Raw genomic sequence first — 11,981 nt, 5'->3', positions numbered from 1 at the left:
CCAACCCCAACCCCAACCCCAACCCCAACCCCAACCCCAACCCCAACCCCAACCCCAACCCCAACCCCAACCCCAACCCCTTTTCCATTATTTTTATAATAAAAGTAAAGCTGGAATATCTTTGTAAGCTATACTCTAATCAACCAGATTGTATACTACACCGCTCTGGAGAGCAGAGCAGCGCCTCTCCCGCCAAACCCAAATAGTTGCGAACCCCCTGCCTAGGAATTGCCTCTCTGCTGATAATTTCGGAGCATGTCTGCAGTGCATTAGCGGATACCAGGCTTATTCTACTTTCTGCATGATTATTATCAAGAATTGCGGCATTTACGATAGTATCACTTTCCTCTGCAATGAATGCATCGGTAGCTTTATCTCTTCCTTTCGGGAGGATACATTTGCCAAACTTTACCACCTTCCTGCTTGTTTGCTAGTGTTACAGACGCTTGCCAATCCTGGATGGCCAATTGCATTCTTTACAATGGTCTTTGCGTACTCTTCAGATTGATTCTTTACTGTTTTGCAATCTTCAATCGTATGTCTTTCTTTCCTGCATCCAAGGCTACTATCTAGACATTAACAATCTCTGCAACGTTATCCCTTCTTATTGCATCAATGGATACTGTTTTCTGCTTCCTCAGGGATGCTCCCAACTCAAAACCAGCAGAACTGCATCGCCGGTCTCTCTCAACACACTCTAGTTAGGAATATCTGCGTCTTAATCATTCCATAGCTGTAAAATAAAAAAAAATGATCAATATAGTCCTCATTTTCCAAAAAGCCTAGCTTCTAGCTATTTAATCTTATCGGAATAGTCTACTCGTTTTTTATTCTTCTGGTTCTGATAAACCTCCTCTCTCTTTCCGCTCGCCTTCACCTTGTTGATAGGACTCGCGTTTATCTTCGCCGGACTATTCCTGTTCTTCTTTCCGCGATCGTAATTCTCGTATTCGTCGATCAGCTTATACTCGTTGTACCTCTTCTTATCCTCCATCTCCTGCAGTCGCTTCGCTATGTTCATCTTCTCCTTCGCCCTCGTCGGACTGTCGTCGATTGTACTCTTCTGGAAGATGATGCTCTGGCCCGCCTGGATCAACGAAGCCGACAAACGAGAATTCGCCTGCGAACTTCCCTTCGAGGATGGGCCTCTTGAAGAAGGCATGTAGTACTAAAGCTGCTCCTTTTTTCGCTAGTTCGCAGTGTAATGGGACGTCAAGGAGTATTACGAAGCCTAAGACTTTTAAATCTTGATCTGGAGCTCCTGGATCTCCTTCTTCATCTCTCGGTTCTACCGCATCAGCTTTTAAAACTACTCGTTCGATACCTCCTTCGGCTTCTGCTGGAGGTTTTCGCTCTTGAGCTTCGCCAGGTGCTGCGCAATGTCCTCGGGATTGATGCCCTGCTTCTTCAAGTTTAGCAAATCCTTGAGATACTCCACCTCCCGCTTGAGCTTGTCGACGGTATCGGGATTGTGACCGTTGAACTCGGTCGGTTTCACCTTGAGCGTGATGTGGTTGGCTCTTTCCACGAACTTGAGAGTGCTGATGGTTTCGTCCATGTTCTTTCCCGAGGGCGAGAGATTCCCGAATATAAAAGTGAAGGTATTGCCAGTCAGTGACTCCTGAAGCAATCGCGTCAGCTTGGATTACCTGAACGCTCCAGCAGCCTTCTTGTCGCCACTGGACAGGGCATATATCACCTTTCCCAAAGTGGTAAGGGACAAGTTGATGTTCTTCAGTTCCTTCAGCTGGTCCTCGCCCATCGCTTCCTTTTTGTTGATCTTTTCCGATCCAGCCAGGTCGCAGAGGTTGAGCCTTCCCTTCAGGAAGGTGCCGTCGCTTGATTGGATCTCGATCAGCAGCTGAAAGATGGTATGGGAGCGTGAGCTCTTGGCGTTCATGGAGGTTTGCCTTATGGTCCTGTTCTTCACTCCCTTTTTGAGCAGCTCCATGCAGTCTTCGAACTTCTGCACTCCGAACTCGGTCAGTCCCTCCACGAAAATCCCCTCCACTTTCGATTCATGTATTCCCAGAGGCTTGGGTTTCTAGCTATCCTAATTCGGCGGGGGCGTACCTGGAGCAAATCGTAAATCTTTTCATTGTAGATCTGCAGGAAAGAGCAGAAGACATTAGCGTTGCTCATTTTCTTCACCTTCTTGAAGATTTGGTATATGGATCTCGGGATCACACCCGCACAGCCATTGTCATCCTCAATCTCATCAACTGAGTACTGTTCCTTTGTCTCGTATCCCTCTCCAAACATGGTATGCGTTTTCCCCGAGCCGGTCTGTCCATATGCGAAAATGGTGACATTGTATCCATCCATGATCCTCGGAACGATGTCCACCAATTTGCTGTAGATTTCCCCCTGGGAGGCCCTGCTGTTGAAGGCGTGGTCGAACTTCACCTACAATTGCGTGTACTGATCGGCTGCCACCCTAACGCTCTTGCTCTTGATAACTGTAACCGTACATCCGACAATACCTCCACCACCTCCTCCGTGCCTTTCTCGATGGAGACCAAAGGACGCACGCGGACGAATACCTTTATACTGCTTGAGTTTGCCTAGTTCTACATGCAATAATATTTAATAATCACTCGCAGATTATTAATCACCTCCGACCCATGAGGAAGCCTGGTAGGGTGGACTGGGGGAAAGATTCACGGATTGTTGTGGGGTGGACAGAGGAAAGATATGGATGGTTGAGGGATATAACTTATATTTAAATTTGAATGAAGACGGGTAAGAGCAAGGACGAAAAGAGCAAGAAGAGCAAGGACAGCAAGGTCAAGAAAGACGATGAAAACAAGTCACAAAAATCAGGCGCCTCCAAATCCAAATCGAAAGGCAAAGAGAAATCCAGCTCGAAGGGCAAGGAAAAGGAAGGCTCCAAAACACCCACCAAAAAGAATCGAAATCGAAAAAACCAGCAGACGGACAATCCGAAATCTCATCCATTTCCCAAACTCCAGTGGCCCCAGCGTAATCCCCCTTCACTAGCGATTGCATCCATCACAAAAGTCCCTTCATCAACTTCTGCTAGACTTGCGAGTAGCTGGTCTGCAACCAGTGCACGGTCTTCGGCCCCCACAACAACCACGTACTGCCTTTACGATCAAGTTGCACCGGATCCTGAAGATGACCGACGCATACCGTCTGCGAAAGTTCTACTGGTGGAGGCGATCCGCTCCAACCTGGTGGACAACGGGACAAGATCATCGCACAACTGCACAGGCTGGAGTACCGGATCGAGGAGATAAAGTTCGTCAAGAACATCATCGAAAGGGACATCCGCTCCGAGTACTCGGGAATCCTGGAGAGACTGAAAAACCACGAAGGGGTCAAAATGGCAGTCCTAACGCACGAGGTCTCGCTAGTCCAGAGGGAACTGGACACCATCAACGACCTGGGAAACAAGTTCTTCGAGCTGACCAACATGGAATGCGAAAAAGTGGAACAGGAAAGGAAAATAAACCGATTTTTGCTGAAATCCAAGGAGATGTACGAATCCATATAGTACATCACCAGTCGTCCGGACAGAGTAAGCAGACATACATAGATCGCTCCTGAGCTTTCGATCAACGAGATCCCTCGCGAGGTGTAAGCCAACCGCGACCTGGTGAAGAAGGCGCTCGCAGCAAGATAGATCAACAACTTCAAGAACGAAATCCTCTGGAAGCTGATCACCGACCTCAAGGCCGAAGAGAACAGCATCAAGAAGGAAGTGGAGGAACGCGCCAGTGCAGTCATCAAGGAGATGAGCGAGACGTAGAAACCCTCAGCGAAAAATTGAAACAGCACAAACTCATCTGCTATTTCTGCGGCGTCAAGATGGGACCGGAATGCGTCAACCTTCCCTGCGACCAGAACAAGTCAAGCTCCAAGGCGGAGAAAAGGTTCGAGACTGAAAATTCCCCAGCGAGAGACAGACGGGCAACCAGAGGCATTTTTTCACCAAACTTCTCACCCCGTGATGACGATCTTCCATATCATAATCCATCGAATCAGCAGCACTTCTTCTGCTTGGAGGGCTTTTCGAGGTCGTTCCGCGTGAGCAGGTTTCGCGCCGTCCCCACGTCTGATCCTTTGCCGATGGCTCCCTTGTCCTCGTCGATGGCTCGCTTGGCCTATATCCCCACCTTCATGAACATTTCGTTAACGTTGATGTTCTCCTTTGCGCTGGTCTAGAAGAATTGAATTCCAAGCTACTTTGCCAGCTTCTTGCCCTAGTCAAAGCCACCTAACGCTTTTCGCTATCGCACTTATTCCCCACCAACACTTCACAACATCACCGACGCATGCATCTTGATCTGTTTCACCCAATTCTCATATCGTTGAAGGAAGCTCGATCGTCAATGGCATAGGTGAGCACGATCCCCATGGCTCCTCTGTAGTAAGTCTGCGTGATGGTCTTAAACCTCTCCTGGCCAGCCGTGTCCCAGATCTGCAATTTCACCCTCGCGTTGCCCATACTAACGGATTTAGTTTTGAAATCGATGCCTATAGATATCGCAAAGCGTACCGATGGTGGAGAGGTGGGAAGTCTGGAAGCTATCCTCGCAGAAGCGGAGAAGGAGGTTGGTCTTGCCGACTCCGCTATTGCCGATGATGAGCAGCTTGACCAGGAAGTCATACCCCGTCTATCTTTTCATATTATAAAACACTCGCAAATAACCCCACCACAGATCCATCATAATCGCAAACAATCATCCCTACCCCGAGGAATACTTCTTCCCGAAAAGAACCAACTGAAGTCGGTCGTAAATTGTGAGCACGCCGGCTCCAGTGATCCCGCGAATGATGTTCGCGCCCACTCCGCCGTAGAACGATCGCATGCCATGCTCCTTGTAGAGGTAGGAAATGCACTGGATGGAACTGTTGAATTTGTGCTTCTCTCCAGAGGACATCATCATCCTCCTGCGGACCGTGTCCAAGGGGTAAGCCACGATGCCGGAAGTGATCGTGATGCCGTAACTCACCAAAAAGTTGAAGAAGATGTTCTGGATTATCTAGTGCGGGATTATCGGCTTCAGGGAATCGTTGAGCCCGAAGTATATGCCCCGGTAGATCATCATGAACACGCAGGAGACCACAAACCCACGGTAGACTCCTCGGATGCCGTCCCACTCAATCGTCTTCTTCATGCAATCGAAAATCCCCGTGAACTGTCTCTGCGCGCCCTGTTTGACCATCTGAATATCGTTGGTCAGTCTGGTGCGAATGTAGTCCAAGGGGTAGACGAAGAACTGCGTGGAGGCTCCCGCCGCGCTTCCGTATATCATGTTGCTGAACAGGCCCTTCCAAAAGGAAGCCTTTGATTTATCGTAGGTGAAGGTTTTGCTGTAGAAGTTTTTGAAGGCGAAATTGAGAGCCTGTGTGGGGAAGTACCGAATAACGTTAGTGAAATTTCCTTTGTAGTAGGCCCTGAATCCCTCCTCAGAGTAGATCCTCTTGAAGCAGTCAATCATGCCCGTGTAAGGATCCTGCAGCGTCTTTTTCTCGATGAGGGCCTGCTGGAGTTGAAGCCGGATCTTGACGACTTCGATGGGAGAGGCGAAGGATTTGGAGATGGCTGCTGAGGTCCCGCTGAGCAGGAACTCGATGAGGAATTGCTAGATTGCTCCCAAGGTTTAGCCTGGACTCGACAACATTGCAAAATATGTGCAAAAGATATAGGGATTGTCAACAAAATGATTCAGCGTAAAGGAAAAAGCATAGATATGGGGGTTTTGGATTTTTTGTATGGCGGAATGGGAAAAGGAAGATTAGTCACTTTCAATAAGATAAAAGTGGAGAAATATACACGAATAAAAAAATAAACATAAAAAATATGTTAATTCAATATTAAAAAGGCTATTATCTTCTCCTGTTTTGATTGCAGCTTTATTTGTTTAGCTGTTATGTGTAAGATTACTAATCAAACATAAAGTCTAGATAGATGGCTAGTATATAAATATCAGATAAAAGCAGGGCTAATATTTGAATTTTAACCGTGATTGATGCTGAAAACCATTCCAATCCTATCCCTTCTGCTGCTAGTCTTCTCACAATATGACAAAAACATGGCCTTCTAATGCGCAAAACTATCCGCCATGGCCTACTCCTCCAAACAGCAAATCTAAACAGTCAATTGCTACTACTGTCCAAAACACATAGAATCACCCATCTTCTTCTCCAATGCAGAAAGCGACCTTCAGGGCTTCGTTGCCTATTCCAACCTCTTCAAAAGATAGTGGTCTCCATCAGAGGCAGCATCAATCTTAAAAATCACGCAGAGAACATGCTGTTCAACAAAGCGGTATACGAAGGAATATAGTGCCCAAGTGCACAGTCCATCATGGGTTTGGCCTCAGAGCAGCCCTACTGTATAACTCTGTAGTCTCTGCCATATCGTCTATCATGCGCCTATACGGAATAGTGGAGATAATGATGACAGGACACAGCTTGGGTGGAGCTCTCTCCACGATAATAGGCTTACAACTCATAAGGAAGCAACGATATACGGTTAGCATCTATACTTTCGGATCCCCTGGGTGGGAAACCAATTGTTTGCATAGCTTTGCTCCAAATCCTTCAAGAGTAGCTACAGGGTAGTGAACCAAAGGGATACGATTGCTCATCTCGTCCCCAAAAACTTCAATTACTGTCACATCGATACCTAGATTTGGTATACAGCCCAAATAAATACTACGAATGCGAAGGAGACAAGGTGGACAAATGCGCGAACTCCGTATACCTCATCATGACCAAGTCTGAATTCCACAAAATGGATAATTACATTGCCTTGTACACCACACGAGGAGCGCACATGAGGTTGAGATCGGCTTTAAGATCGTCTGGAGACAATCAAGGAGAGAAAAGGGAACGGATGCAGGGCATTGAAGGATTCCAGCTTTACAGGATCTTAAGTAGCATTAAAATGAATCAGAAATCCCCAACTTGCAAATTGATAGTTTAAAATTTTGCAATAATTGCATTAATTTCATCTTAGAATAAGTCTAGCATGTAATATTAAGGGCTTAATTTGAAGGGATGATAAAAATTTGAAATCCAACTGATGCTGAAACTGCTTTACTTCTTTTCCTTCCTCCTAATTGCCATCTCGCAATACAACAAAACTCTCGCTTTCGAATATGCAAAGTTATCTAAGATGGCACACGCATCCAGACAAGAAATTTAAACCATCTCCTGCCAACAATGCCCAAAAAACATCGAAAAAACCATCTTCGTCTCAGATAAAGAAAACAATATCAAGGTTTTGTTGCATACTCAAACAATCTGGAACGATAGTGTGTCGCTGAGAGGACCGCTTAATATTACCAAAAACATAAGGAAAATTTAAAGTTCACCAAAATTAATATGATGGAATATTGTGCCCCAACTGCAAAGTCCATGAAGGCTTTGCCAAAAGAGCAAACCTATTATATGAGCAAATCCAGGCGGGAATCATCAATCTCATGAACGTATACGGAAGAGTGGAGATAATGATGACAGGACACAGCTTGGGTGGAGCTCTTCCACCATAATCGGCTTACAATGTAAGGAAGCACAATTACACAGTGAGTATTATACTTTGGATCCCCTAGGGTGGGAAATGCCGAATTCGCAGAGCTTTGTTCCAAATCCTTCAAAAACAGCTTCAGGATAGTGAACAAAAAAGACACGATTCCCCACTTGATGCCTTTGAGCTTGGGATACACTCACATAAATAGCTAAATTTGGTATAAAATCCCCAACAAATATCACCATGCTCCAATGACAAGGTCGGCCAATGCTCAAACAGCGTCCCGCTTATGCTCCTCAACATCGCCGACCACAGGATCGATAACTATATCGCTTTGTTCCGATCGTAAATGAAAAGCAAAACAGCTCTAAAGGCGTCTTCACCCTATGCTGATGAGATGCAGGGCTTGAAGGGATATAACTTTTGGCAATCTTAAGGAAATAGTTAAATTAACCCAAATTTCCTAACAAGCTAATTGATGATTGAATCCATTCATTTTTTGGTATATAATTTTCCACCTATTTTCATTTTATAATCGACGATCAGATCAACATTAGATATTTTTTCCATTCTGGAAAGTCCTAAAACGAATGTTATAAAACTTGCTTCCCTTCCTAAAAAAGTTGCGTTGGGGGTATTGTGAGGCATTTCAATAATTTTAGCTAAGAGTTTGCAGCTTCATATTGGATAATCATTCCAAGAAAAATAAAAGAGCTTTAATTAACTGTTTCATTGATAGATCTAGAGTAAATTATCCCCATCACATCTCACAAACACACGTGATATTCATACCGCAATAGACGATAATTGAAAATATTGAGGCCTTCCTCCATTTCTAACAAATAGATGTCACACATAAGAAAGAAATGAATGCCTATACTGTTCGGATGGCCTTCCAACGCATAAATCCCGAACTTCTACTCACCACTTTGCGATTAATTGATTTATTACCTTTATTTCGTATATAAATTAAACAGAAAGCAACTATGTCCAAATTCGAGAAGGCTAAAAAGTTAAAATCAGCCAATTCCCTCTAGACTTAATGCACCCTAGAGTAACCTTCAGACTATGCCATCAAGATCAACATCATATCCCCCAAAAATAAAAAGGATTTAGTAATAAAATAAGCCTCAACATCCATCAAGGAACTCGCTTTTTAGGAAGAAAATCCATCACCCAAGAATAGCCTCGGCAGGAAACTGATGAACATTCCATCCTGAGCAAAAAACAGCAGTCAATCACCCTCCTAGAGGCCTCGAACAACTCCGAGCCGCTTCAGTCCCAACGATCAGGGACTCACACAAGTCCATCCTGAAAAGCGAATAAATATTCGACGAATCAATGGATTTCAGAGAGATGAACATCACCACTTGCTCCAAAAGCCAAACCTCAGAACGGAAACTCTCCAGCTCTGATGATATTGCCATCAAGATTAATCATTAGACTACAAAAAGATAGGACCGAGAGAAAAAAAATCAAAAGAATACATCAATGTCCTCCCCTGCACCCATGATGAGAATGCTGATAAAGATCTTGCCAATAGATGTCATCCAAATCTGCATTAATAATCCACCGTAAGGAGCAACCAGCATCGACGCTTACAAATAGCAACAGGCTCCCAATCTTAGACTCTTGAAACCATCAACAAAGTACGACCATTTACAAGGATTCAAGAGTGAAAGATAGACAAAGGAGAAGAAAAGCTCGAGCAAGTTGAAACTCAAGGACTATCTGTACATGGCCGATGCTGCAAGGAAGCATTCGAGGAGCAAAAAAGACTAATGCTTCAACAGATTACATGAAAAGTCTCCAGTTTTGGCCAAGATAGGGACTGAATAAAAGGATCACAGAATTCTCAATCTTAGAAAACCATAAAAAAATGAATCTGATGTCCAAACAGCAATGAATACCCGCAAATAAGCCATAAAGGCTAAATACAGTGTCTCTAACGCCATGATGCTCAACATCCTAAAAAGTGATATCTGTTCATAGATCGAAAGGGCATAGCAAACATTGAGAAAGGTTTATGAGGAGTTAAACGATTTCAGAACGGAGAAAGATGAACCGAGCAGTGAGTAGCTTGTCATTTTATATAACTTGAGAAAGGAAATAAGTGATACCGTCAATAAAAAATTGGAAAATGCCGTTACTGCTCTATTGAATGAAAGAAGAAAAAATATGAAAGTGGAAGAGTAGATAGCGAATAGATAAGCTATGCCGATCTGATAAAGCTGTCAAGGTCAAGAAAATGATTTATTTAACTTACATTATGTTCTATGTTTGGTCTGCTCATGATGAAGGAATAGGGATGGCTTGTCGATGGAGAAAGCCAAGGTTTTTAGCTCAAGAAGATTGATAGTGTTTGACTGCTCGCGTAGCTCAGTCGGTAGAGCGCTCGGCTGTTAACCGAAAGGTCGGTGGTTCAAACCCACCCGTGAGCGATATTTTTATTATAACATCATAAGATTTATATGCAATCAGCATCAAGGATTAACTACAGTACTACACATCAATCATTCTTTTGGGGACTGTTTCCTTTGGACGCTTTCTCAAGAGGTTAAAATATAAAGATTAATTATTTTAGCTTCAAGATGGAAGGATACAAAAATATGACGAGAAGAGGTAGGTATACGCCAATTCTATATCAAAGATATTTACTTGAAATCGTTTGGAAATTATCGATTATTCCGATCTAATCATCATCCAAATACTATTTTGGAGTATTATTGTGTGGTTAGATCATCAATAGCAATCCATTTAAAAGCTCATTGATTTTTCTAGTCTATTAGGTTGTATGAATGTAAGGAGAGACAAATTACCATTTTGGATGTATCTGATTGCTTATTATAATTTCTATTCAGTTTCTCCTCAAAAACTTTCATATTGAAATGAGTTTCTTGGATTGTATGATTGAGGTATGCCAAAATCATCGAATTCTTGCATTTGGCTTCTCTATTTCATGATACGGTAAAGTTTGCTTAAACCTAAGCTGATTTGGTCAAACCGTACAATTAAACATAATGATTGACTTCTAAGATAGAGCTAAGAATATTGAAAATGATTTCTTGATTAATTTCATCTAAAAAATACATTTACTCATCACTTCCCAAAAGGAAGCTTACCTCATCTCATTATGCTTCACAAATACGATAGAACTTTGCATACACTCTCTATTGGTAAATTTACAATGCGAGAATGACGGCAATCCTTTTAGTTATTTTACAATTTATTTAAGATAATAGGGACTACGATAATCCCCTTTTTTCAGCTTCAAAGCAATGTTCTAGTCAATATATTCAGTCTTCATTTCTCTGAATACCACAATAAGGCCAGATCTTATGTCATTTAATTCATGCCTTATCTCCATTCAGTGATTTTCAGCTTCATCCAAAGGATTAATTAATCCAAGATAGCTGATTCATTATTTCTTCTCTAATTTTACCAGCTTGTGAGATGAATCCTGAAGCTATTTGGACATTAATTATGTGATTGGATTCGTAATAGTTATTGTTTTTATCTTGCCATTGAGGATTGGGTGATTGTCTGTATGATGCTCTTTACTTCTTCAAGATTCGCCTTATCGTTCTTAAAATCTTCCTAAATTTGCGATTAAATGCTTAAAGCTATTTTAGATTGTTAGCTTTCCGAGCCTAAAGATGCTTGTATGCATGTTCAACTCCATTCCTTATATCTTCTCCAGTATTCGTCTTCAATTTGTAACCATCATACCAAGCACAATGACAAGCGGAACTAAGAGAACGATAAGAAGCCAAAATGCCTTAATGACTGGTTTAGGAATCCGTCTTATTTGGTTTCTTAATGCTAATATCATATCAAAAAATAGTAAAATAATAAGTTAATCACCATCAATCACTTCCAAACCGCAGTATAATTGTTGCATGGCCTTTCCTTGAACCTATCCGAAGCAATGTATTCCTTTATCCCTGGCAAAGCCCACACTCTCTGATAATACTCTGCCAATTTCGGAAAAGCTTTCAAGAATGATTGACCCAACAAGTTCAAGGTTTGCAACAGATCTGCAAGAGTAAAATCAAACCATGTGATCTCTCCAGCTATGTACTCCTTATCTCCCAACAATCCGTTTATTTTTTATAAAAATTATTAAATTCTTTCAGTATTTTAGGCCAAACTTGTTCGAAAGTCACGTTTTTACCATAGCTTCCATATACAAGCTTGATATAACTTGGATAGAAGTCCTTATATACCCCATGAGCAGTTGCTATCGCTACTTCCTCACCAGAATTTCTCCCAGTCAATTCAGTCTTACCAGCCTTGTAGCAAAGATGAAGAGAAATTGCGTCGCACTAAGCTATGACCTTGTCGCCATCAATCAGATAGGGCAGCGTTACTGCTTGGTTTTTCTATAGAAGTTGAGGCTTGGCTTCGTCGAACCACTTGGATCTGCCTTATGATCCTGCGTATCTGATGTCAGTATAGGGGATCGCCAAATACTCGA

General features: G+C 42.8%; 2 protein-coding genes and 1 non-coding gene across 3 annotated transcripts; 1 reads left to right on the top strand and 2 right to left on the bottom strand.

The window, feature by feature from the left end:
* Nucleotides 1–1,309: 1,309 nt before the first annotated feature.
* On the bottom strand, nucleotides 1,310–2,325 carry LOC116245339 (uncharacterized). Its single transcript, XM_031616962.1, has 3 exons — nucleotides 2,074–2,325; nucleotides 1,700–1,966; nucleotides 1,310–1,621 (listed from the first exon to the last, which is right to left on the bottom strand). The coding sequence occupies exons 1-3, from the start codon at nucleotides 2,323–2,325 to the stop codon at nucleotides 1,310–1,312; spliced, it is 831 nt and encodes a 276-aa protein (XP_031472822.1).
* A 1,802-nt stretch (nucleotides 2,326–4,127) lies between these two features.
* LOC116245338 (ras-like GTP-binding protein RYL1) lies at nucleotides 4,128–4,710 on the bottom strand. Its single transcript, XM_050075514.1, is given in 4 exon segments — nucleotides 4,128–4,228; nucleotides 4,231–4,525; nucleotides 4,527–4,640; nucleotides 4,705–4,710. Coding segments are annotated over 4 exon segments (516 nt in total).
* A 5,162-nt stretch (nucleotides 4,711–9,872) lies between these two features.
* On the top strand, nucleotides 9,873–9,945 carry TRNAN-GUU (transfer RNA asparagine (anticodon GUU)). The gene has a single exon. It is a non-coding gene; the product is annotated as a tRNA-Asn (tRNA).
* The last annotated feature ends 2,036 nt before the right edge of the window (nucleotides 9,946–11,981 follow it).

Source organism: Nymphaea colorata, unplaced genomic scaffold, assembly GCF_008831285.2.
Source record: "Nymphaea colorata isolate Beijing-Zhang1983 unplaced genomic scaffold, ASM883128v2 scaffold0648, whole genome shotgun sequence".
NCBI lineage: Eukaryota > Viridiplantae > Streptophyta > Magnoliopsida > Nymphaeales > Nymphaeaceae > Nymphaea > Nymphaea colorata.
The sequence above is the reverse complement of the archived record's forward strand: the minus strand, read 5'-3'. Positions and strand labels throughout refer to the sequence as shown.